Below are 27,245 nucleotides of genomic sequence, written 5' to 3' on the forward strand. Positions count from 1 at the left end.
CTCTCTGATAATAATATAATCAATACACAGTTACTGTAAGTTATATTTATTAAAGATGTGCTCTTTCCCTGATAAACTGAATCCTCTTTAATGACATTTAACACACTTACCTACCATATTATCAAATAGTAATTTCTTCAATTGGAAGGTAGCTATGCTCACCACTATACCGCCAATGCCACCCTAATTTCCTTAATTGGTAATTTTAAATGTAAATATTAAAATCATGTATTCAAAGGAAGCATAGGTTTTATTTGATGTTGTATTATGTACCAATATAAATTATACATGTAAAACAGACAAAAATCTTAAGACTGCATCTCGCTTCCAAAGCAGCATCTTGCAAAAAAAAAAAAAAAAAAAAAAAAAAACCACAAATATAGTTTAATTCCCATCTTGATCTTTACTCTGAGGATCTGTTTTGATCTATTTTCCTAGTAACACCCAGGACAGTAAGCACAGATTCGAGGGAAAACAAGGGGGGAGGGGAGAGTTCGAGGACAGTGCCTGGCTAGGGTTTCCAAAAGGAAATGGGGAAGAAGCTCCTCAGCCCAAGAGCTGAGGCAGTAGAGAACTTCAGCAGGCTGCAGGAGGTTCCCAACTCCCATGGAAAGAAGAAAGGACAGAGTAAATACTGCCCATAAATATTTTAAGTGTGATATTTTAAAAAAAATTTTTTAAATAGGGAGACAGAGATGAGTTTCAGATATTCTGGGGGCTAGCACACATAAGTGGTTCATCATGAAAGCCTGTCAGCCCAGTAGCTATTTTCTTTTGAAGGGATTTATAGTCCTTCATGTTAAGACTGTAGAAATGTTTTACTTCTCACCTGTATTAATCAATGAGAATTTGGTTATCAGAATCTTCCAGATCATTTTAAACGAGAAAAAGAAACAGCTTCTTTTATAAATGGTGCTAAATTGGTTCACAATGTGAACTCAGGGATTTGGCCCTAGCATCTTGGATAAACGTGACGGTAGAGTGTTTTCCGGCAAACGGCCTTTCCACTGGGTTATGCTGATAAACTCATGGAAACAGTTCATGAATCCAAATATGAAGTTCTAAAGCAATGATAATAAAAACGAGGGTAAATGTCCAAACTGGGAAGCCCACATTTCCCTTTGTACTTTATTCCCCGATGAGTTTCCCTCCTTTCCTGTTTCCTCTCCATACTCTCCCGACTCCAGGCTCAAATTTCTACCCTACAACCCTATAGCACCACTTCCAACCATGTTCTCTCTTCATGTATTCAAGTTTTCACACAAAATTATTTTTAGAGAACTTAATGTGTAAGTTCCTGGCCATTTTGAGAGAATTTGCATATTAAATATAAGTCTCAAAGGTAGCAAAAAGAAAAAAATCGATATTAAAAGTATTTACATTATTTATTCTTGGACCCTCTATCACACTTGCTCATTAGGCTAGACCCAGGATGGTGGCAAGAATTCTACATAGATTCAGAGATAAATTTATTTTCTATGAGAAAATAAAATGCTAACCCTGTCACATTTATCTTTCTCTGACTTCATTCATTGTGCTGCCAGGTATTCTTCTGGACTATGGATGATAGAGAAGATTCTAGAAGAGAGGAGAGAGAGAGAACTAACCTGGTTTCACTTTTTAGTGGGTTAGTAAGAGATGTCTTGGAATGTCATTGCAGTCAACATTTAGTAACAACCACAGCTTCCTGGTTCCTTTCCTTCTTTAATACCCTGAATCGCCCTTTCACGCGCTTTGTCCCCACCTCCAGCTCTTACAGGTGAACCCTTAATTAAGGTAAGCTATCTCACCTTAATGACCACAATGCCTGCTTAATGACAGGCAAATAATCGAATATGTTTGCTGTGTTAAAAAAAACAAACACTTCATCCAATGCCAACAGGGTCACAAATGACTTCAGTGGTTGGCTGCCATCTTGAAAGCACACAGAAAAGCCAGCATGGGAGTTAGGCCAAAGCCAGAAAAGTGCATCCACTGCTGTGGGAGGGGGTCTGAACCAGCTTAGGGCCATGTCTAACTCTAGACACAACATTAGAGCCCTGGTAAGTAAAGCTCACTCAAGTCTGGTCTCCCCTGTTCCTCTGTGGCTTGATCCAGCAAGTTTCCCTTATGTAGGAGCTAACATGACTCAGGGGTCCTGAAGCACTCCTGTTCAGGATGTTCTCTAGGTCACGCAGTGTTTTCTCTACCAATGAAAGAAGTTTCGTCAACTGGAATCAAGACAGTCATTGGGTGGTAGGAAGAAATTATGAAGATCCATGTATCTAATAGTCTTCATTAGTTCGATGATATCAAGAGAAAAGCTTAGACTCTAGGTTTTGGCCTTCGAGAGAAGGTAGGATAGTTGACATAGATGTCCTCCCTTGTGTCTTCCATGGGTTGAGTGGTGGAGATGGGGCTTCTGTAGTTGTTGGCTGCCTACAAAATAAACAGCAATGGTATCAATCATTCAGTGTGTTTCATCAGCTAGTAAAGATATTCAGCATAAATCTCTCAATTGAACCATAATGTAGGCCAAAATTCCACTACAAGTAATTTCTAAAACATACTCCTTCCATGGTATAGAACTTCTGTTAGAAATCACTTTCTTGATTTATCGGATTCTGAATAAGATGCAGCATAAACATAATCCAGATCTTTAATGCTGTATTGTGCTATGAATTTCCTTTTTAGATGCAAAAGTAGGTTGGTATTTCCCTACAGTGGGCATCCATCAATGTCTACTGAATGATGCCTTAATTAGTAACTATTCTTAGAGTACACAGTGTCCTAGCTTTAACAATAATCAACTGAACACAATGAAAGAACTGTGCAACAAACTTTCTCCTTCAAGCTGATGGTACATAACCATTAATATTCTCTACTTTAATCAAGTGATGTGCACATGTGACAAGATGAATGTGCACATGTGACAAAACATACAGGTGTGAGAAAGAGCAAAATTGAGAGAGAGGAAAGAGAAGCAAGAGAGATCTTCTGGTGAGTGGTTTCAAAAGTTAGAATGATTTTGGTGTTTGCAAGAAGAAAGCAGGAGGAAAATCCAGGTGCCTTGTTACTTACATCACCTGTGAGGGATAGCAAAATGATCAAATAGCTCTATCCTCTTCATCCTTCACAGTCCCTCTTACTATCAAAGTTTTAAATTGTCCTCGATATAATAAATACCATTATTATAAAGCCTGGAAGAACTGGAGACCTAACATAGTCCTAAAGCATCCTCCTTTCTTCAAAATTCATAACAATAAATATTCCTTTGGATTGACTTTAGCAGGCAAATAGCAAGGAACAAGAGAAAGAAGCCACTAAGTGGATCTGGCCGGGCAGCGTCCACTGTGTGCCAAGCAACAGCTGGAGGAGCCGAGCCGCTGCAGCCTGCATTTGGTGCCATAAAGCCAGCTGTGAGTCAGTCAGAAAGACACATCTGACTTGCAAAGAGTAACTGCTTAATAACAGAAAATCTTAAGTTGATAGATTATTAAGAAGTCTGAAGCACCCGTATTGGGTGCTTAAGTACTTGACTTTTTAGCCGTGTTAAATTCAAGTGCAAATAATTAAAGCAAAAAGAAATCAATGTGATTTTTGGATAGCACTTGAGAAAATGTTTGCCTTTGTCAACTCAGGCAAGCTGTAATAGAACAGCGCAGACTAAGTGTCTTAAACAACAAGCATTTATTTCTGGCAGTTCTGGAGCTGTGAAATCCAAGACCAAATGTGTGGCGAGGGCTGCCTACTGGATCTGTGGGTGGCCATCTTCTCCCTGTGTCCAGGCTTTTTGTGCAGAAAGCAGAGAGGAGGAAGCAAGCTTCTTCTTACAAGGGCACTGATTCCACCCATGAATAACCTCCCCAAGGCCCTACCTTATCAGACTCTCATGCTGTGTGTGAAATCCTAACACAAGCATTGGATTGTGAATTTTAATAAACAGAATAATATGTGCACAAGAGAGCAATATCTGACATACGCTGGAGGCAATGAACATGAAATTAAACATCACTGTTATCTACAAACTCCAAAGTTTCTATTACTTTAACTAAACAATATGCGCAGTAGCAAAGTAGAGCGAGATGGAAATTTTAATAGTTCATCAGACTCCTGCAACCCACAAGAAAGTTCTTTAGGTTTATAATGTAATTTGAGCATTCATTAATTCATAATTAATTAAAGGTAATAATAGTAACAAATATCATGTATTATGTCCTTTTATATGCACACTTTGCTTCTGAGCCTTGAATGTAGGTTAATTTAATCATCACAATGTCTTTATGACATCAAAATAATGTTATGTTCTTTACTGGTTTGAATAAAACTCACATCCTTCTGCAAACATCATTATGTGGCCTTCTTTGGAAATAAGATCCTTGCAGATAAAATTAGTGACGTGAACATCAGGATGCACTGGGGTAGGAGGCTGCCCCTTACTCCAAGATGACTGGTTTCTTTATAAGAGGAGGGGCACAGACACACACAGGGGAGACCCCAGGTGAAGACAGGCAGAATCGGACGTGTATACAAGCCTTGGACAGCCAGTGATTGCAGGCAACCACCGGGAGGTGCTGGGAGAAAAGCTTGGAACATCTCACCCCAGGAAGGAACCAGTCTTCTCACACCTCTTTGTGGACTTCAACTCTCCAGAGTCATGAGGGAATAAGTGTGTGTTGTTTCAAACTATCCAGTTTGTGTACTTTGTAATAGTAGCCCTAGAAAACCAGTGCGGATTTCGGTAATGCACAGGGTTGATTCTTACTGTGTCGGTGTAATTGCTTCTTTATTCATATTGATATTTAAAAAAACTTGGTGTCAAAAGCCATCAATAGAGTAGTACAGAGAGTAGCTGCTTCCTCAAATAGCTGGTACTTAAATTATCAACTGCATTGCCAGGTTATTAAAAATAAAACAAAAAATAAGATCCATAGCTGCAAAATAGACGGACTTTACAAGATATTTATAAAGCATGAAAGAGGGGGGAAATGACAATTCCAGGTGAACTCACCTTACTCTTTGTATCCCAGGACTCTTTAAATGGGGTGGACTTCTGTCTCCTCCTCCTTCTAAAACACACAGTCAACAGGGAACATCAAGGCGCTGCAGTCCAGCATGGTGCCCCTCGGCGTGTCCCCAGCCCACGTGCCCTACTGAACATGTGCTCGTGACCAGCCACAGGTGCTCCACACGTATTTGTCCAGCATTCTAGTGGCTGACACTCACTTTGCACACCTCTCCCACACTCCCTGGAGGGTGCACACAGCTCCGCAGCTGTCCAGCAGTGTCCATGGTAATTACTCTCCTTGAGAACCCACGTTAGAAGGGCTTCCAGCCTTCTCCATGGAATCTTGGACTTAGAGATTCTCATGATTAAAACATGTTTGAAAGCCAACAGTGAAACTTCTTAGGTGACTGCACTCACAGAGCTCAGTGTTATAAAACCATCCAGGTGTTATTCTATATAACCTGTATGGATGATTTTCTTCAGATCTCATCAAAACTCTAAACTTAACAGGTTAGGAAACGGAGGTGCAGAGAGAAAGGATCACGCGACTCGTTACATTACAGGTAGCATCGGCCCTCAGCCCCCCCGCCCAGCTCTGAGGCTTCCCTTCTCCCAGAGTCACTTTGATGTGGCCGGCAACCATCTGCAACCACAGTACTCCACAAACTCTCCACAGTTCCAATGACGCTTATGAAACCTAACTTCTGGAGAAATCTTAAAAGAGCAAACACAAGAGAAGGAAAGAAGAGGCTACTGTAGTTGAACAAAGGAGAAATAACATATCCAAGTGTGAAGACAATTATTCTGGGGAAAGTCAACCTCTCTTCTTCCATCTCCCTAAAGCAAAGATTCCTGTTGAACAACGGAAGAGGTGGATTCCATGCAAAAATATAGAGGTTTGTTTTGTTCTGTGTTTTGTAAGATGCGATCTCAATTCCTTATTAAAAATCTTGAAAACGTGATAGTCACTCTTCAAGGAAAAGTTATTCAGTGGTGGATATTGATTCTAATGATCTCTTCTAGTAATTTGGGAATTCTACCATGTTAACAGTCTTCATCTTATTCTATAGGCATTAATTTACTTATTATTATCCTTATTTATGTTGATTATTCTTTCATTTACTTATTCTCTGTGTAAATTTACTACATGCAAAATTCATTTCTAAGTGTTTTGTATAAATTACATAATTTATTCCTCAAAGGAATCTATCATAAGGCTACTATTATTACCTTTTGTTTACAGATGAGGAAGCCAAGGCACAGGTCTATGACCTTTGATCTTTAATTAAACCATGACGTGGCACAAGTCTATCTCATAACATACAGCTAACTTTCGCAGACGGATCGCTGTGTCTGTGTGTTGAAATAAGCCTGGAGCATGCAACATGAGGAATGAAAGAGAAGGTTGGGCTTGGAATCAGACTCTATGTGGCTGAGTGTTTTGCATCTCAAAAGATCAGTCCTCTGTCTGTAAAATAAAGGTAGTGAACATCACCATTTGATCTAAGTTGACCAGCTGTCCCCATTTGCCGGGGACTAAGGCATCTCCTTGGGATGAAATGCTGAAACCAGGAAGGTGCCGGGAAAACCAGATGCCACCTTCATCCTAAGCACAAGCCCTGACAGCAATCTGCAGAGACGTGTCTGACGTTTCCCTAAGGATTCAAGCTCTTCCCAGGACACAGGTGTCCGTGCCCAGAACACAAGCTGGCTCTCCTGGTGCTCACCCGCACTGCACACCTGCAGCATGCTCCATTCTTACTGTTGCTGTTCTGACCCCTACCAACCCAGGCAGAGGAGCCGTTTCCAGTGCCCGTGGAGCAGGTGACGGGCATCCCCTCTGAAGTCAGACTTGCACATCTGAGGCTGAGGGATTATCTCAAATGGTTGGACAGACAGGGTTCAGGGGTCATTGGTGAAACCCTTGGGTCATTTTCCAAAACATTTTGAATTAAAGTAACAGCCACAAAGGGAGACCAGACAAGGCAGGAAGAACCGTGCCCTTTGCTTTGTGGAGTTCACCCTTGATTAGACACTCGCGTCCACTAATCTTCCCATCGCCTGGACCCAAGAGGGACAGCAGACTCCACAGTTCAGTTTAACTACTCATGTGAAAGCAAAGTGTTTTCATGAAGGAAAGCCTGTCCTGTCCAACACCTGTGACCCTCCAGAGGTCTGTCCACCCCGCGTTCTCTCAGTCACGCTGCCTATTCCCCCAGACTCTCTCTGCCCGGTCTGCATTTTCATCAGCCAACGTAAGGCAGTAGAGAAACCCTCTAGGACACTAACCTGGGGCCCCTGCCTCCATTTGCTAATTTCTGGTCAGGGAAAGACTCGAGGGTAGCCACGATGCAGAGAAAGGTGAAAGGACTGGCCCTGTCCCCCTTTCATTAGGCAGATGATCACTGACCCTCCACGGCTTGGGAAGATTAGCTGCTGAATGCTATCCAACACTAGAACATAAACAAAACACAGTCCTGCCATTATGAATGCCCCAGTAGGGAAGACAAGCCCGAATACAATTAAAATACAAAGCAGGATGTGAGGAGTAGCAAATAGGAGTGCAAGATGATTCTGGATGGTGACATCATGTCTATCCCAGGGACAGAGAAACAGGACAGCCCTCGCAGAGGGGACTGGTGTCTTGCCTGTTACAATGCACAAGATTAAGGGCAAATACAGGGAAACTGCATTCGGGGAGCATAGCAAATGAAAGAGAGTGGGTGTGCTCAAAGAATAAATGTCATAGTTTTAATAAAAATTTGTGAATTTTAGAGAAAGTAAATAAGGTAGAAACTATGAACAAAAATTAAGTTGCAGTCAGAGAGCCGAGCACCTTCAGTGACAGGGCTGATGAGGTTAAAACTACTCTGGGTGCAGTGGGAGGGTAACAGTGTTAATCAGGAGGACGACAAAAGAGGAACTAGGAATGGCTTAGAGAGAGGATGGTCTGAGAACAGGAGGGCAGGTTGGAGAGGGCAGGGGCGTGGCAGAAGAGGCAAAGGTCAAGGACATGCAGAGGAGATGCAGAAACCTCCTGGCAATCCTGTTAAAGAGCTGCACATTACTTGGGAGTGGAGCAGAGATGGAAATGTGCACAGCCAACAAGCACATCTGTGCCATCACAGACCTATAAGAGACCATGCAAAGAATAGTCCCTTTCCCCCTCAGCAAGCCTATCCCCACAGACTCCTGTAGAATCTGTAGAACACACACTCCAACCACTGTTGTTGGCCCACAGCATAATTCCAACCCAGTGTGATTCTAGAAGGACCAACCAGTGCTAGGCAAATGGGTCGGCAGACACGGAGAGTCTGGAGAAGAAAGGGCCGGCTAAGAAAATCCCCTGGGCCACACCATGAGTAGCAGGAAGCTGCTGCTGATTAACATGGCTGCCCACTCCCCGGGGTGAGCCTCCCGCTCTTCTTCCTCAGTGATTCTTAACAGTAGCATCTAGACCACTGTTCAGAAAGTACGCCACACTTCAAGTTTACTGTTAGCTTATTAGAATGGGAGCTTCCCTACATCTCCTTCACCACTTTGCACAATAGATATCTGATGAGTGCTTAAGTTAAGGCACTATCCTCTCTTACACACACACACACACACACACACACACACACACACACACACACACACACACGCCTTCACTGGCAGCTATTTCCTTGGAGGAGGGGGTGAGAGATGGGGAACATGCAGGCAGGCTGCCGGCTCCGCCCATCCCTCAGGGAATGACTCTGTCTGGCTTTGGCTTCTGATATTAAGGCCTCCTCCCTTGAGTAAGAGCCGTATTCAAAGAAATGTATGTGGATGCCCAGACAGCTTGACAAATGGTTGGGTTATTGATAGAGAACCTGTAACATCGCAGCGACTCAGGGCAAACCAGACTGGGGTGCTTGTTCTACTCACCTGTAACAAGAAATGACGATGATGATGATGATGATTACAGCAAACAACAGAACTACCCCTCCAGCCACAAGGAGGGGATAGTGGTGATCAGCTTTACCTAGGAGAAAAAACAAAATCACAGTAGAAATTAGGGATCAACTAATGCCACAAAAGGAAGGTTGGAAAATGAAGAAAGGGCGTATCAATCAGGATGGAATATTAAGAACAGAGAAGACAGTAAAAAATAGGTTGGATTGAGAGAAAAAAAAAAAACAATTTTCTTTTAGAGGCTCCTTGATATTTCTGACTCCTCACAGGTTCGTATCTGTTCCTTGTTAAGCTGGATTCGACAACATAAGAAATAGAATCTGTGGAACATACACTCCAAAAAGCTCCCAATCCCATGCACAAAACCTTTTGTAGAAGAAAATAGCTACTGAAATAGCCTGCTTAGGGAGGCCAATTTTTATGTTTGACGTGTTCATTATGCTGAACACACAACAGTATGTAACCTTAATGTTAACCCACAGAATTTTGTTTAAGAATATCTTCAACTACATTTGAGTTGATGATAAAAGTCAGGGGAAGCATGTTACTCCAACTCAGAGTTTCCCAGAAATGGACTGAAGTGGCGCGGGAGTCTGGAGCCTCGTCCTGGGCCTGTCACGGTGAAGCGGAGGGCCTCCAGCAGAGGCGTCCTTTACCTTCCCTGCGTGGGCCTCTCTTTATTCCAGTGGTGGCGATGACTCGGTTCTGATGACACCATGGAGCTGTGGTAGGACTCTAATGAGCTGTTGTTCCAAAGAATGCAGAACTAATCCCACAGCAACGTCACCTCTGCAGCATGAGCCCCCACGGGTCAATACCATTTCAGCCTTCTGCCGGGGCCTCCTGGCCCAGCACACCCCACCCATCGCCACCCACAGAACACCTGTGGGGCACCTCCCCCGAGGAGAAGCCCATCTGTCCCCGTGGCTGGTGGGAATGGGGCTGACGTGCACTGGACCTGTTCTCTTCACTGTGTCTTTCTTTGGGACAGCAGATTTGCCCATCTTGCCACACAGGAAGGGCGTGGGCTACAGCACAGTTCAGCTTCCCTCCCTCTTGAGACCGAAAGTAGAAGACTTGTGACTGCAGGGGTCTGGAGCCAGCGCAAGTGGAAAATCATGCTTCTCCACCAACTCTCGCCCCTCCTGTCCTCAGACCACCTCTTCCCTCCTACGTCACCACGTCCCTAAAGGTTTTTCCATGACAAGAACTCACTGTCTAGACCCCCTCAGTCTTCTGGGAGCTTTACTACAATGACAGATGATAAACTTTTTTATGCTTTAAATTTGTTCATCCTAGATTCTACATGGAGAAAAGATCAACCATGCAGTATTTTTCTCTCCGTGCCTGGCTCACTTCACTTGGCATATATCCTCCAGGTTAATCAGTGTTGCTGCAAAGAACAGGATTTCCTTCTTTTATAAGCTGAATATTATTCATTGTGTCTGTAAACCACGTGTTCTTCATCCACTTGTCTGTGGATGGGCACAGAGGCTGTACCCACCTGCTGACCATCATGAATTATGCTGCATGAACATGGGGTGCAGATGTCTCTTCAAGACACTGACGGTGTTTCTTTGTGGCTACACCCAACAGAGAGATTGCTCTGGTGATATGATAGTTCTATTTTTATTGAAGCCCCTCCATACCATGTTCCATAATGGTATTGCACTTTAAATTCCCCACAAGGTAGATGGCTTCCTTTTCTTCCACACTCTCACCAACATTGATGATCTCTAGTCTTGTTGATCGCAGCTCTCCTCACAGGCTGAGGTGGTATCTATCTCACTGTGGCTTTGATTTGCTTTTCCCTGATGAGTAGTGATCTTGACCATTTTTTCATGTATCTAATTGCCAGTGTCATGTCTTCTTTTTTTTCAAGTCTAGTGCTCATTTTTTTTTTCATTTGGATTATTTGTGTTTTTTGACAATGAAATCCTGAGACTTGTGACAACATGTATGGACCTAGAGGACATTATGCTAAGTGACATAAGCCAGACATAGAAAGACGCCACGTGATCTCACCTGTAGTGTCGTCTAGAATTGTCAAAACAATAATAGAGAGGAAAACAGTGCTTTCCAGGAGCTGAGGGTGCAGAGATGGTGGAAATGTTAGAGGGTACAGACGTTCAGTGGTAAGATGAGCAAGTTGAGGGGACCCAGTGTGCAGCATAGGTGGTAAGGGACATGCTAATTATGGTAATCATTACGCAATACTGACATGTATCAAACCATTATATTATACACCTTTACTATATTTAATCTTTGACAATTTTTAAAAACTTTAAAGCAGTTGTTTTCTTTAGGCTTTTTGGTATTTCCAAATTTTTCTAAAAGGTCTCTTGCCTTTTTAATCAGGAAAAATCAGGACAAAATTTTGAAGGTCTGCATGCGTAAAACAGAACATTCTACCAAACTTTAGTGACTGTTTTTAATAGAGCAGGATGTAGAACTCCTTAGAAGTAGACAGAATGCTTAAGAGTGCAGACAACATTTTTAATTAAGCTTTAAGTTATACGAATTCAGAAGTAGAATCCACTTGAAAGTGTGCCCATTTGTATCACAACTGGTCAGTTATAAATCCAAATTTCAAATGTTTCAATTTGAAATGTTTCCTATTTTTAACTGTTTCTAGCAAGGTGAGACCAATGAAGTCAGATCATTTATTTATTCAGTATTTACATGGATGCTATTTCAAGGCGTATGTGTAACTGGTATTACCTATAGAGAATGGAATTTATGTTATTTTGAAAAGTCCTATGTGACTTAAAAAGTGGCATGGAACTCGTATTTTCTCTTAAGAAATAAATGTAAAAGCATGGAGGAGAGGTGCAGATCGGCCTCTCAGAGGGGGCACATGGACCATCCGAGACAGGGTCACCTCCCACCCCTGCCTGCCCTGTCTGGCCCGATGTAGCATGAATGGTCAGACTCCGGTGACCACGCAGCTTGCTGGGCCTCATGTGGAAGAAGAAAAAGCAAATGGGAAGGGCTGCTTTGGGGAGTTAACAGCTCAGAGCGCTCACTGTCTCCCCCAAGTTCTGTTAATAGAGCTTCAGTTGAATGATGTTGGCCCTCAAGCCCTCCTCTGAAGAAAGGAGAATCGCTGTCTGTTTCCAGTGGCCACATTTTTGCTGACTTTTTTGCTTACATCCCAACGCTCGTTGATTCATAGGGGGACAAAAATGTCTTGAACCATAAAGCCATTATTTCTCCTCCCATCACAAAAGATAAATACAGTTAAGACAATTTAAAGCAAGTCAGTGAAATTTATAAATGAATAATTTACTCCAGGCCTATGACCCTCCGGGCTAAGTTTCTGCTGGTGACAAGTATTTATGGCTGAGTTACAAACCTTAGAAATGGTTCATGACAGAAATGCTGCCGGGCCCTTCCTGCAGAGCCAGGCGGGCAGAGTCGCCCGAATGCCTGGGGTTCCTCCTTTATTGGAGACGGGTGGGTTAGGGAGTGAAGACACCCAGTAACTAATAACCTAAATAACTGGACCAGAAAACAAGCCAGAAGAACTCATGCTTTCCAAGCCTCTAACCAGGCCTGATAAGTCCTGGAAAATATCAGTTACAACTACTCTTTTCTTGCCTCATTAAGAAGAGAAAGAAATGTTAGCTCTCATTCTCTGTCCAGATGCAATGCACCCAGTGGTGCGGGCGCAGGGTGGAGAGGTGTGAGCTGACAGAGTGTGCAGGAGAAGGTCATTCCCAGTCTAACTCTCTGGATGATGCAGGAAAATACCCAAACTTCATTTCCATTAGACTTCAGTTGGCTGGAAACACAGACATGGAGGAGGGAAGCCGTGGGGCCTTGTCCTGTCTTCTAATTCTTTCCTTGGAAGATCTCATTAAAGGACATTCAGTCTCTTTATCTTTGCAGATGTGAGATGACGATGAAATAAAACCCAAGGGTCACTAGGGGACTGAACTAAAATACACAGACATTCTTTAAATATTTTAAACAGCACATAACATAAACTATTAATAGTGTACATTACATATACACTTACATTTTATATGCACACATTCCCAATTAGAGTTAAATAAATAATTTCGTTTGTTTTGTGTTGAGATGTTGTGTTGAACTAGTCATGTAATGGAGGATGCTTGTTCCTGCAGTCAGATTCAGGTCTTGGGGAAGGACAGAGGTAGTGTCCATCAACGAACATAAAACAATCTTAGACTGGAAATAACGAAAGCCCAAAGTTCGTTGCATCAAAAATGAAATATGCATCAGATGGATATGGGCCTGGTGATATCCCAAGTTTTCAAAGGTCACTTGTCTTTGTGTAAATCAGTTTTATGCTCTTTGTATTTCAGAAACTTTAGCCTGTTTTATAGCAAGAAGGTTGTAGGGAATAAATGATTTTCAGAAACCATGACATCAACCTCCCATCTTTCTTCTGAGTAAATAACAAATATTTTTTCCCAAAAGAAAAATGTTTTCAGATTTTAACTGGGAAACATAAGAAACAGAGACTCGAAATAATTATCCGATAATTACGGAACAACCCAAAGGGAGCAGGTTTCTAACCTAAAGTGCAATTTCTGTTAACAGTTTGCCTCTCTTGCTGTAAAACAGTTTCCCAACCAGCTCAAGCACTTTGGAACTCTGCCAGCCGAAAAGCACACAGTCTAGAAGAGCCCACGCTGTACCAGGCAGCAGGACTGCATTAGTGATCTTGGCTCCATCCGTGTCACCGCGCTGTACCATGAGATGGGTGCTCCATGGTGACTGGCCTATGGCAGGGTGCTCAAGTCTGCATGTGGACAAAAGCAGGGTAAACATCTTTGATTTTGTATATTTATTGAGAAAAATTTCATGACTGAGTCTATTATATGAGATGCCTCACCTTCTTGCCCAAGTACATCTTAGTCTTACGCTTTCTGCACACTCGCCTCGTTTGCTTGTAAACACACATTATTCAAATGCACCATGAGTCAGAATATCAAGAACTGGGCATGTCTGGCCCACTTCATTAGTGAGTCAGCACCCGTAGAAGACTTGCTATAGCGGCCCAGAGTACGGTCCCCAGAAGAGCCTGTTCACAAGCCTGGTCCTTGGCTGGCACGTGGGAACACGGCCTCATTGTGCCTTTCTACCACTGCTGGACTGAAGGAGCTCATTGTGCTTAGATGTCTCCACGTCAGTCTGGTGTATGCTAAGCACGTGCTTTTCTTCTGGGGTATCAGTCAATCCTTCCCATTTGGCCCGGTGCATCTTTCTCCTTCACTGACTTTGGATCCTTTTGCTGAAATCCACCAGTGCTGAGTCCTGTGAGTCCTCCTAGCAAATTCCAACTGAGAAGTCATATTTTCATTGTTTCTTGATACCAATGACCCTTCTTAAAGCAACGTTCTCATTACATTACTGTAAGAACACATACGTTATGCACCTATGTTACTGATAATATAGTTTTTATATATAAATACACATGTATACACATGATACATATACCTTGTTTATAGGAGCCATATGAAGTAATTTCATACTGGATAACATATTTCTTTACCTTACTAAACAGGGGATTTCTTTCTTTGTCAATTTTCTGAGTTTACTGTTAAGTAATTTTAACAGGAAGCCAGATTCCCAAGGGCAAATAATCCTGATCAAGACTGAGGGAGGTTTTGAGCCAAAGGTGAGAGTTCCCACAAGAGATATTCTCCTTGGTGGACCAAGCACAGGTCAGGTTACGTCTACTTCCTTTTCTCTTTTTATATATTTGTCTAATTTATGATTCCTGATTTTTGCCAAGACATGTTCAGATAATTGCACATTAGAACCCTAGAAATAAAAGTGCACAGGAACAGACTCGACAGGTCTCCCACTCGGGTCAAGACTCAGTGCAAAGCGTTGATGATCATGGGGAGCCGCGTACATCACTCTCATCTGCAGACTTGGAGACAAGGCCTGGGAATCTGTTTTTCAGGAAGCACTCCAGAACATTCCACAGCAGTGACCACAGAACTGGCTTTGGGAATCACTGCTGCAGTCTACAGCACCTTCCAGAGGGACTCTGGCAGCTGACCCCTGTCCCTCTGCTGATTTCTCCACTCTTTCCTTTCCTGTAGCCTTAATTTTAGAAAACTCAAATCTGTTTTGGTCTCTTCAACTCTTTGAAATGCATGTAAATCTTTTTAAAATCCAAGGGAGGTTCTCATGAACTTTGTAATGGAGAAGAATCTTTCTCCAGGACTTGGGAGCCATCCCTGTGAAAAGGAATCATCCCAGTCTCTGTGGGAGGAAGGGAGGGAGGCTGGATTCCACTGGCTCTGCCCCCGAATGGCAACCACTCCTTCAGGAAGACTGAGATGTTTGGATTCCCTGTGAGTAAAGCCATTCAGCTAACACAGGTGGCCACCCGCATTACCGGGGGAGCCCAGGATGGACTATGTGTGACAAATGGTGCCCTCAAGCCCCTTTCCTGAAGCCTGCTTACTATTTACCTTTAGGACATGCATGCACGGGGCTCTACTTGCTGGTATATAAAACAGTGAGATTTCTTTCCATCCCTGTAATCTCTTAGTAGACTTCCTGGGAGGCAGGTAACATTCTGATTCAGTGTTTGTTTATTCAATAATAAAACTGTTTTCTTTCCCTTCTACCTTGTGGAGTAATTTTTCCTCTTTTGTAGGGAGTAGATTTTGTTTCTGATTCTATTTCCGCAGCATAGGGTTTAATATTCCTGTGGTTTAGCCAGGCTAACTCTATACTACAATGTTACTATTATGCTTATCCTCAAGGATACAATAGGAAATGTTCAAATGTTCTGATGCTATCAAGATAAACAACTTGCCACCTACAAGCTGCAATAAGACACCCAATAGGCAACCATACGACTGACACATTTAGCTGAAGAATATGAAGTTATATAAATGGGAGAGAATACAAATGGTCAGAATATGTTATCTGTTATCTGTAGCCTTCATTTTAGAAAACTCAAATCTGTTTTGGTCTCTTCAACTCTTTGAAATGCATGTACAAGACAAACCAGAGTTTACAGGAAGTAAACTCTGGTTTGTCTTGGAAGGTTTTATACTTAAGACTTCGCTATCCCTGCGGAGCCACACACTCCAGCTCTGACTGCAGTAGCCATTAAGTAATTAAGATCTACCGTACAAGAGCAAAGGGAGAGCAGGGTTTAAGGAAAGAGGAGCTTAAGACGGAAGGAGGGGCGTGTGAGGGAACCTGTAGCAGATCCCTGGCATGCGCTGAAGGGAGCAGACTTTTCCAGAGGGGAAGAATCTAGGGGGGCTCTGATGGAGGGGTGCACAGGTGCTTCACAATGCCCAGAAGTCATGTCGGGGCTGAGATGTCACCACGTCACCCTCCTGATGCCCAGAGGCTTCTCCTAGAGTTCCCTGTCCCAGTCCTTCTTAAGCTACTAATACCAGGGTTCTTGAGGTCCAACACCAGGGTGGCTGGAGTCCGGCCAGGGCCTTTGTGCTGCACTGTCCTCCCATGGGTGGTGGGAGGGCAAGAAAGGGCAAGAGTGAGAGAGAAGGAAGCAGTGGACTCAGCCTTTTCTCAGGAACGCACTCCATGATAACCCCACCCCACCATAAGGACATTCATCCTTCAATGGAGACCGCCCTCCTGGCCTCCTGGCCTCTTCAAGGTCCTGTCTGTCAGCCCCAGGTGACAGAGCGATTGTCTCACACATGTAAGGCACTGGGTTCCATCCTTAGGACCACATAAAAATAAACAAAAAAAATAAAGACACTGTGTCCGTGTATAGCTAATATATATATAGATATAGATATAGATATAGATATATTCCTATCTGTCAACTGGGATTGGGTTTCCAACATTTGAACATGGAGGGAAACATTTAAGCCACAGGATTTCCTCATCTGTTCTTGGCATGGACTTGACTTCATCAGCACCAGCACCTGCTCCATGGACCCCGTCTGAGTCACTTGTAGACCATGTGGAAAGCCTGTCCCATGTGACCCGACTCCCTGACATACATGAAGCCCTGGAATAAAGAACAGCAGGGTCTGGAGAACAACTCCCCACACAGCGCCTGAGCCTGAGGCTGCGGACCAGAGTGAGCTGAAGCCCCTGTGCTGGAGGAAAACCCAGGGAGATGGAGCCCCATTTCGGGGCCCGCACCTGCCCTGTGTCGGCCCAGCTTGAAACCTGTGCACAGACCTCCTGGAAGGAGGAGGGGACCCTCCAGGTACCAGCTGCTGACAGTGATGACAGTTTTCTTCTGCTTGGAGTAGAAGTACAGATCTGTGGCTAAGGACAAGGACCCTGCAGCCAGTCTCACAGCTCTGAATCCCAGCCCCTCGACTCCCTGGCCGTAAGATCAATTGCCTGAACTCTCCGGGGCCTCACCTCCTCATCTGTAAAACATGGATACATCAGAGTTGTTGTGACAGGTCAAGAAGCAATTATGCACAAATTCTTAGAATAGCCACTGGCGCACATAGAAGAACGACACATATGCTCATCCAGTAGTGGCCAAGACACAGCCCCAGGACAATTCTTGCAGCTGCTAGTTATAACTATTTTGAGGTGTCCTTAGAAAACATCAAAATTCAAACCATATGGCTGTTGCGAGCTTCCCATCACTGACACAAATACGTGAGATGACCAACTTGTGAAGAGGAAAAGATTGTTGTGACTCACGGTTTGAGAGGTTCCAATCCATGATCAAGTGGCCAGCCCCCTTGCTTTGGGACCTATGGAGAGGGAGCAGGACACAGAGGGGAGTGCATGGTGGAACAAAAGTGCTCACTGCATGAACAGGGAGCAAGAGATCACATCCCCTGATGATCTAACTGCTTCCCACTGGCCTGCCTCACAGAGGTGCCTCACCTCCAAGTGGCACCAACCAGGGACCAGGCTGTTAACACGTGGGCCTGAGGGAGAAGTTCAAGATCCAATCTGTAGCTATGCCACCATAAACACCTGTGTGCAAGCCTGTTGTGAATGTTATACAGACATTTTCAGAATATGAAATGCACAGAAAGCACTGGACTGAACGAACGTTACCTCTGAATGTTCCATTTCTATCCAACTTTAAGTAGTTGTAAAAAAAAAAAAGTTAACCAAGTTGCTTTAAAAAAATGTATACAAACCAATACCTGACAATAAACAAGATGTCTGGTCATGATTTAAATCTGAAGCTTTATACACTAGAGTCCAGGTGCCCCTTTGATCTTTCATCTTATAAAAGAGCCAATGATTTTAAAAGGAACAGCATGATGAGATTTCAAAAAAGATACCTTCCTTTATTGGATTAGGAAGCAAAACAGTAGTCAACCTAAAAGCAAAATAAAATGATGAAAGTATTTTAGAGTTGGCATATATGCATGTGTTAAGTATGGGTATAAATCACACGTATTGATTGACTGTTTACCACAGCAGGTTGAATAATGAGTCTGTTGCTCCTTCTAACGAATGTTCACAGATTTATTAATGCATATACGTGTGCATGCGTGTGTGTGTGCGTGTGTGCACACACACACACTCACACACACACATGAATAAAGAATGAAGAGTCTATCTAACTGCACCAGATGAGATGGAAGAAACTGAGGCCCATTAACATCAAACACCTATACTTTGTGAGCTGCCTTTTTCTATATGCACAAATTTACTCTCTACCTAGCTCAAAGTTGGGGTCATGGGCACATTGGGTCCTTGAGCATCCATTGCTAATGTGGTCTTGACAACCACATCTGCTCTTCCCTTGCCCACGCCCATCATCATGATGACAAGGTGTTTTTTCATTTTTCTCACTTTTAATATTGCTAACACTGTTTACCTTTCCACCAACCCAGGGAGAACATTAACATTCCAACTTTGTACTTTTGAAAGGAATAATTTCTTGTGAGTAAATAAAATAAAAAGTCACTATGACAGATAAATCACTGAGCACCGTGGCCACTTCAGAGTTCTAAAAAATAGTGAAGTGCACTGAATTTATTCTGGAAATAAATTTAAGAGTGGTCAATGAGGATGGCAAAATATTTATTTTATAAAAGCTTTAAAGGAAAACATATTTCTCTGTTGAGTAAATACCTTTAGGAATCACTGAATCATTTCAGTGTAAATTATAGTTTTAAAAGATACAAACTGAGGTTCAAAGACATAACTCTAAGAATGACAGATCCATGCTTATTCTTCATGTCCTTATCTTTTAAATAACATAGTCCTCTACGAAACCATTATGTTGCCTTTGAATTTTTTTTCAGGATCAAGTCAAGAATTTTGGAAATGCTTCAGATGGAGTTAGCAATCTTCATCTGATTAAATGAATTAGAATTTATACAATGAAAATTTTTGTTAAGATGAAAATGCCATTAATCTTATATGAAGAATCAATTTCAAAACATGTTAAGTAATTTTCTTCTTGCCTTTGGAGAAAATACTCACTCGCCCACGTTCAGTTTCTAATAAAGCTCTAAGGGGCAGTCACAGGCTGTTAACAATTCCCTGGAGTTTTTAGAATGAAAATTCCATGCATTACAAAAAAAGCATAAGTGGCAATTTTGCAGTTGGAGTCATTAGAAAGGCTCTTGAATAAATGTGGCCACGCACAGGTTTTAAGGGGGCAGAAAATCAGTATGTTTGCCTGAATTTAAATTTCTACCTGTAAAACTTGTACCAGAGAAGAAAACTTCATGAAAACAGATTGATATTCAATCTAAAGACAAAGACCCACTTACAGAATAGCAATTCCTAGTGTATATACATTACTATATACACTCAACAGTGTTACTTACCAAATCAATTTAATGTGTGACCTTTCAGAAATTCCTTCTCTCTGATATTAACTTGTCACTATTATTCAATTCAATATCTTATTTATCTCCACAAGTAGGGTACGTATAAAAAATGACTATAGACAAACATTCCATGGAATTGTGCATTTGGAGAAATAAATCAATATGTGGGGCTTATAAAGAAAATTAACTGACCAGTTGCATTTTTTTAATGCAATGCCTTATAAAAATCCTGCTTTGGGCAGAGGCAACTGAAAGGTACAATGACCTAATAGGCCATAATTGAGGAATCAACTCATTTGTGATGTTGAAAACAGTATGTTACATCTGGATACCCAGTCATCATCCAGAATTTTAAAAGCAAACTAAATTGGGCTGAAAATTGTGGCAGATCTGTTTCAGTAGAAGCTATTCTAATTATAAGTAGTGTCACTGCTGCTATGGGATTCTGGTTGTGTGGTCCTATCATATAAATTAACTGCTGTGGACATTTTGTTTTCTATGTAGGGAAAGATTATAAAAGGCTGAAGTTCATCGCACTGTACCATGGAAATGGATGTGTCCATCAGCTCAGTGTATAGCAGCTCTATTCTAAATCCTAAATTCTAAATTTATAGGAATAGGAAAGAAGGCTGTGAATTAACAAAATCCTAAAAATAAAAAAAAAATTAACTTATCTCTAACCTGAAACTGCTCTAGAATCCAAATCAACGGGGAGCAAATTGGGTCCATTTTAGCAGAAATTAAAGACCAAAGAAATAAATGAAATAAAAAAAGAAATGAAATTTATTTCTTCTTCAACATTCTCATAGTTCAACTCAAGAGGATAGAGACTTAGACTCAGCAGTATTCACCAAGCCATCAATAGCCAAGATGCATCATCTATAACACTCTATTCCCCCTGGTCCATCTTTGCCAACCTCAAGTCTTACTGAAGAAATATGTGGGAAGAGTCCCTTGGCTGTGGGAGCACCATTTCCTAATGAATACTCCTATAATCTTAATTTACAAATCCCATCCTCCAGTCCTTGAGACTAGCAAATATGTAGCATTATGTTAAAAAAAATGAACAAAATAAAGAAAATGAAAAGTTAAAGAGCAAATAGCCTTTCTAAAAGTTAGATATACAAACAAAAGATCATGCAAGTGTTCTTCACAGACATCGCCACTGATCTTTTGAAATCTCCTTTTCTTTGGTAATCAATCGCTAAACCTCAAATGTTAAGTGTTGATGAAGAAAATCTCAAAATAATCTACTCAGGAAACTTAAAGCTAAGGTGGACATGGTTCCTACCAGAATCAGAAGAAATATTAACATATCAGTCAGGAGCCCTTGTTGAGCACATGGGAGAGAGACACTCGGAGAACTTTAAAGGCGTCCTAATCTCTAACCTCCAGCAATTTTTGTTAGGAGTCTGGACCATAAAGACAGATGCAGTTATTAAGTCATTTAAAGGTGGCAGTCTTCAAGTTAACAAAGTTTGAGAAATTCAAGATGCTTAATGGTTCAAAGACCGTGAGCAGATTGGGCTCACACAGACATGAAGACAGCGAGGGACTGAGTGACACTCCGTGGAAAGAAGGTAAATGTGGTGAGAAACAGAAGCCTGGTTAAGAGAAGGAGAACGTAGGGCAGGGCGAGTGGCAGAGCTGGCCGAGAGGTGTTTTAGTGACACCCCTCTCCCCTCCCTTTGTCTGGGCCATTTTGTGCCCAGCTAAGGTGGACCTGGGGCCTGGGGCTCATCACCAATCCCAGAACAAGATGGCTTCACAGATGAATTCCACCAGACACACAAGGTAGAATTAAACCACTCTTCTTAAATTTTTCCAAAAAAGTAGAAGAGAGAACACTTTCAAATTCATCTTATGAGAATAGATGCTCTGATAACAAAACCAGACAACACCACAAGAAAACTACAGTCAATACCCCCAGTGAGTATAGACAAAGAAGTCCGCAACAAAATACTAACAAACTGAACACAACAGCTTGTTTAAAAGTTTGAATGCTGTGATCAAGCAGGATTTATCCTTGGGGGATGCACGAACAGTTCGAGGCTTGCAAATCAATCAATATAGTAGACCACATTCACAAAATGATATCAAAGACCACATGATCATCTCCATAGAAGTAGAAAAGGCATTGATAAAATTTAATATCTTTTCGTGATAAAGACTCTTACACTAGGTGTAGAGGAAACTTACCCCCAAATAATAAAGGCCCCATGTGAAAGGACTCTACAGTGAAAAACTGAACCTTTCCTCTGAGATCAGGAATAAGACGAGAGGGCCCAGTCTCAGCCCTTGTACTCAGTGAAGTCCTAGAGGCCGGAGTTAGCCATAGCAATTAGACATGGGGGGGGGGGGGATGCATCTGAGTAGGAAAGGTAAAGTAAAAGGAGCAATTTGCAGATGACATAATCACATCTGTATAAAATCCTGGAGACCACACACACACAACATCTAGAACTGACAAACGATTCAGGAAAGTAGCAGGTTAGAAAGAGAAAACCATTATATTTCTATATACAACAGATAATACAAAAAATAATCCATTTACAATAATAACAAAAATATAATAATACTTAGGATTAAACCTAACCAAAGGGGTGGAAGTCTTCTACTCTGAAACTTAGAGACAACCCACTCTTCCTTGAAGCTATTCTGCCATCTTTGCTCAAGAGCCAGCAAAGGTTTTCCTTGACTATTCCACAAATCCAGAATTTCACCAAGTCAATATGTCACTTAACTTACCTCATCCTACACTGACCCGGAACTTGGACTCTCTGCCAATTTGTTCATCTGATTGCCATCACCCACATGGCCCCCTCTCCCTATTCACCCCTCACCCCTCCATGATTGGCATATCCTCCCTCATCAGCTCCACTCACCACACACCTCATTTGACCTATGGTGGCTTGGTCACATGGGCTCGTGGGTGGAAGAAGATCACAGAAGGATGTGAGTAAGTATGTGAACCGAAGTTTATTCAAAACTAGCCTCCTCTTGGAACCTTCAGTGGTAGCCAATTTCATTTATTTTATCCTCAGTCTTTTTATACTTAATAAGCTCAATTTAAACAGTAATAGCCTGATTCCATCATTTCTTTTGGAGTTACCTGAAATACCTCTCTCATGACTACTGAAAATCTGGAGGCTATCAAAGACCAAAAATAATTTGGGTTGGGTGTCAGTAAACACACATTTTTCTCCCCTCTCTTACCCTTCTGGTCAAGTTTCAAGTTCAGAAAGGTCAATCTGGAACTACTGCATACCCTTCCAGCCCCTGAGTGGTGTTGCTAAGACGGCATTTCCTTTCACTCAGAGAAGGAAGTCGAAGGCAAGTCAATTCACGCCTTGCCATCTTCCTCCTCTGCACAAATCACAGGAAGGCCTGGATATAGGACTATTGGTTGGCAATTATATAGCTATTGGTTGGGGATTATACAAAATCTTTTGGGTGACCTCTGACTAAATGATTCCTTGTCTAATGAACACAGGCAGGCAGAGTCAGGGGAGTGTGTATATATTTGTGAGTGTGTGTGTGTATATGTATGTGTGTGTGTAAATTTAAGTCTTAAAAATCTCTCTTTTAAATCCAATAGTACGTCCTATAAAAGAAGTAGATGGGAACTATCAAAAGGATGCATGGCACTTTATAAAATTTGTGTCACAATCACCTTTCCCTGGACAGTTGAAATAAATTAAGTCTGTTCCAAATCTTATACCTGTCTTTCTGCTTTAATCTCTACATTGATTTTTGACCAAACAGCCTCAGGACTTGAAATAATCAAATTGCACCAGACAAAACACAAATGACCTATTTTTCTCTCAGACTGGTTTTTTTAGATTCAGTCTTTACTTATAATAATTGAAAAAAGAATTAAGCCAAAACATACAGTCAATAGCTGTCATCTTCATCAATTTTACTTTTCTACTAATGGATATAACTCCAGTTGTTACTCTTGCAATCTGTCAATTGAATGTCAAAAAGCCATTTTGCAGCTGTTCAAAACTCATGGGCCCTTACAGTACCCATCATTACACTGTCACCTTCATTTCATTGGCAGATTTTTGAAATTGTTTATAATTTACACACACAAAAAGAGTTTTCTGCAAGAAACTTAGTCATATTTGGACAAATCAAAGACAGGTTTATTAATTAGTAAAAGTTAAATAACTATCTCCTAAAAATCTCTTACCTTCATTTTCTCTGTGATTTAAGATGTTTCTAATTACTTTTTCAGCCCACAATGGACAAGGCCTTATTTCCTATGTTTTTAAATGATTATGACTTTTTTTTTCTGAATAGAACATTTTCTTGCCTTAGTCTTTAAGAAAAAGTTAGTATCTGTTTTCACTTTTTTTTTCCTGGCCAGGTTCAAAAACTATTTCTGTAGTGCAAGATTTTTTTAAGTAAGAACTGTTTTCTATGTCTTCAGAAATGTGATCAACATTTAAAATGTCAAAGAACGGTGTTAGATTATTTTGGAGAGGGAAAATGAGCAGAGCTTCCACCATCCTCGAGACGGACAGAGGGGCTGGTGTGCTGCCTCTCAATAGATGAATGGATAAAGAAACTGTGGTACATATATACAATGGAATATTACTCAGCAATAAAAGAATAAAATTATGGCATTTGCAGATAAATGGATAGAGTTGGAGAATATCATGCTAAGCAAAGTAAGCCAATCCCAAAAAACCAAAGGCAGGATGTTTTCTCTGATAAGTGGATGCTAATTCACATGGGGGTGGGGCATGGGACAAGTGGAGAAATTGAATTGAACAAAGGGGTGGGTGGGGAGGGGAAAGGGCATGGGGAGAGGAAAGATGGTGAAATGGGATGGACATCATTACCCTAGGTACACGTATGACTGATTGCACAAATGGTGTGACCCTACTTTGTGTACAACCAGAGAAGTGAACAATTGTGCTCCATTTGTGTACAATGAATTGAAAAGCGTTCTGCTGTCAGGTATAACTGATTAGAACAAATAAATAAATAAATAAACAGAGTGTCTGCACATGGACATCCCCTCTCCTCCAGCCATGTCCTCATCGCAAGGGCCCCAGCAGGTGCGGTGGCGGAGGCTGTGGTTAATAGCCTTTCTCCTTCGGTTCCAGTTCAGGAAGGACTATCAGCCTGCAGCGTCATCTGAGGCCAAAGGCGTAGCCAAAGCCTGGGGAGCCTTGGCTCCAAAGGTCCAAACACAAGCCAAGATCAAGAAACTGGCCAAAAGCATAGGAAAGAAAGCAAGGCACCACTCAGATGCAGACCCTGAAGGTCAGCTCAGGGAGCCTCAAGGTCAGGGTGCTTCTGTGCTCAGGTCTGAAACCAACTGAGAAAAGGCTCTGCTCTGGCCCAGCAGCAACTGCGTGATCCCCCAGCTCGTGCCTCTAGTCACCCCGAGACCAACTTACACGTGACCTAGCACAGTGTCCTTACTGCTGGGGTTACCAAGGGATGATACCACCCTGTCACCTGCAACAAAAACATCAATAGAATCTGGTGAGGTAGGAGTAATGAGATTGAAACACAGGGCCCGTACCACCATGCTTTTGGTTTTGATTTTCTTGATTTCAGGAACATGGAAGATGAAAAAATAGAAAAATGTTTTTTTTTTTTAATTGTACAATTTGTGCTGATGAAAAAGTGAGATAAAAAGATCCTGAATCCTAGAATAATGATAAATGTGCCCCAACTAAACCATTAAGAACACGATTGAACAGTAGCATCTCATTAAATGAATGCAGGCACCACAGAAAGAACAGCAGCAACCCATCCTCAGTGGTTGGCTTTTTCCCATTTTGCCCCTGGAACACACGGCCCACTCACCGTCAGTGATGGTCAGTTTTGCCACGAAGGTTTCGTTTTCTCCTGAGCGGGCAGAGAAGCGGCAGCGGTACAGCCCAGAGTCCGAGGCGGTGGCGTTGGGGATGAGGATCCAGCTGGTGCTGCTGCCCTGGCTGCAGTTGCTAAGGATTTGCCTGGGGTACTTTGAGGTGTAACTCCTCCCTTGGGACAAGTTGCAGCAGGTTAGGAGGTCTATCTGATGGGGCTGGATCTTTTCCCAGGTGACTTGATGCACCAGCCCATCCATCTGAAGCTGACAGTTGAGTGTGACATTTTTTCCAGATTCTGAGACGATGTGGTGATTCAATGGTGCATCTGTCTCAAAACTATCTGAAAAGAAGTAGCACGTGATTAGACTTAGGTAGTCACATTGTTGGACTCAGAGGTGGAAGCCAGACAGAAAGTTCTATCAAAATGGTTGGCGATGTTATTTAATGGAGTTTCACCCTTGGTAAGTGATGACTTTATATTGCACTTTTGCAAGAGAAAGGAATTTCTTAAAGGCTGGTAGTCAGAAAAGAGGACTCGACATTCACACATAGTCTTGCAGTGTTTCTTGGTTAACCAGATAATGAGAAATATAACCAAAACCCCTGGCACTTTTCTCTTTAGTGATTTTATCATGAGTCTAAACTTCACAACACTCCTGCAGTCATGCTGAGCCAGTGACTCAGGATCCGACTGTGAGTATCAAAATTTCCAGATTAGAGTCATACCAACTAGGCTTTTAGTGGATATAAAAAAAGGTACTAGAGGCTGGGGCTGTAGCTCAGTGGCAGAGCCCTTGCCTAGCATGTGTGAAGCACTGGGTTTGATCCCTAGCACCACATAAAAATAAGCAAATAAAATAAAGGCATTCTAGCCATCTACAACTATAAAAAAAAATTTTAAAAAGGTACTAAATCATTTTCATTGAATATATGCATAAACTAATTTTTTAGACATATAAGCCTATCAAGTGCCTCAGTAGAGACTACACATGGAGTGAATTCCCGGTACTATGAAGTTCTCCAATATTCTCCCCACTCTTGATACCATTTCTGGAATTTCCAGCACAAGCATTCAGGAACTGCCACAAATACCTGAAGTAACAGGTCGGTCCTAGTGTGTTCTATGTACCCCATGGGGTTCCTGTGTCCCTTTTGGAAATCTGCAAAGTCAAACTCATTTTCAAAGTAATATTAAGATGTAATGGACTCTCTTCACTCTTGATCTCTCCCAAGTGTACAGCAGATTCGGCCAGAGGCTCTGACCACCCACGGATGTGTGCTTGAACATGCACGTGTTTGGAATTGTGCTCAGCATTAACCTCTAGCACTGCAGTATGATGGCTACAGCCTGTGTAAGCAAATGCTTTTTGGGTGGGTGCCTCAATAATCTTGAAGAGTATAAAAGGGTCCTGAGACCAAGAAGGTTGTGAACCTAATGTAGAGAATGAACTGAAGGAATGACTTCTCAGGCAGAGCAGCAGCAGGTGTACCTGTTTGCAGGATCACACCTTCTTTCCTCTGATGGCGCTACTGCTGCCGGCCCAGGGTTTTGACCCGACATCTAAGGGGGAAGGAGGCCTGGGCAGGGGTGAGGTCGCGGAGCTGGTGGGCAACAGAGGAAACGCAGAGGGGGAGGTGTCTGTCATCTGTGTCATCTGCGTGGCCAGAAGCCTCTGACTTACAGCAGGGACAACAACCGAGGAGCGATGGGTGGAAGGAGATAAAAAGGAA

General features: G+C 42.1%; 1 protein-coding gene across 1 annotated transcript; it reads right to left on the reverse strand.

Annotated features, from left to right (window-relative positions):
• Positions 1-809: 809 nt before the first annotated feature.
• LOC120886544 (CD226 antigen-like) lies at positions 810-25,849 on the reverse strand. The gene is made up of 4 exons (XM_078028140.1): positions 25,507-25,849; positions 8,897-8,993; positions 4,991-5,048; positions 810-2,418 (listed from the first exon to the last, which is right to left on the reverse strand). The coding sequence occupies exons 1-4, from the start codon at positions 25,769-25,771 to the stop codon at positions 2,305-2,307; spliced, it is 534 nt and encodes a 177-aa protein (XP_077884266.1). The 5' UTR covers positions 25,772-25,849; the 3' UTR covers positions 810-2,304.
• Positions 25,850-27,245: the final 1,396 nt, after the last annotated feature.

This window comes from Ictidomys tridecemlineatus, chromosome 12 (assembly GCF_052094955.1).
Source record: "Ictidomys tridecemlineatus isolate mIctTri1 chromosome 12, mIctTri1.hap1, whole genome shotgun sequence".
Taxonomy (NCBI): domain Eukaryota; kingdom Metazoa; phylum Chordata; class Mammalia; order Rodentia; family Sciuridae; genus Ictidomys; species Ictidomys tridecemlineatus.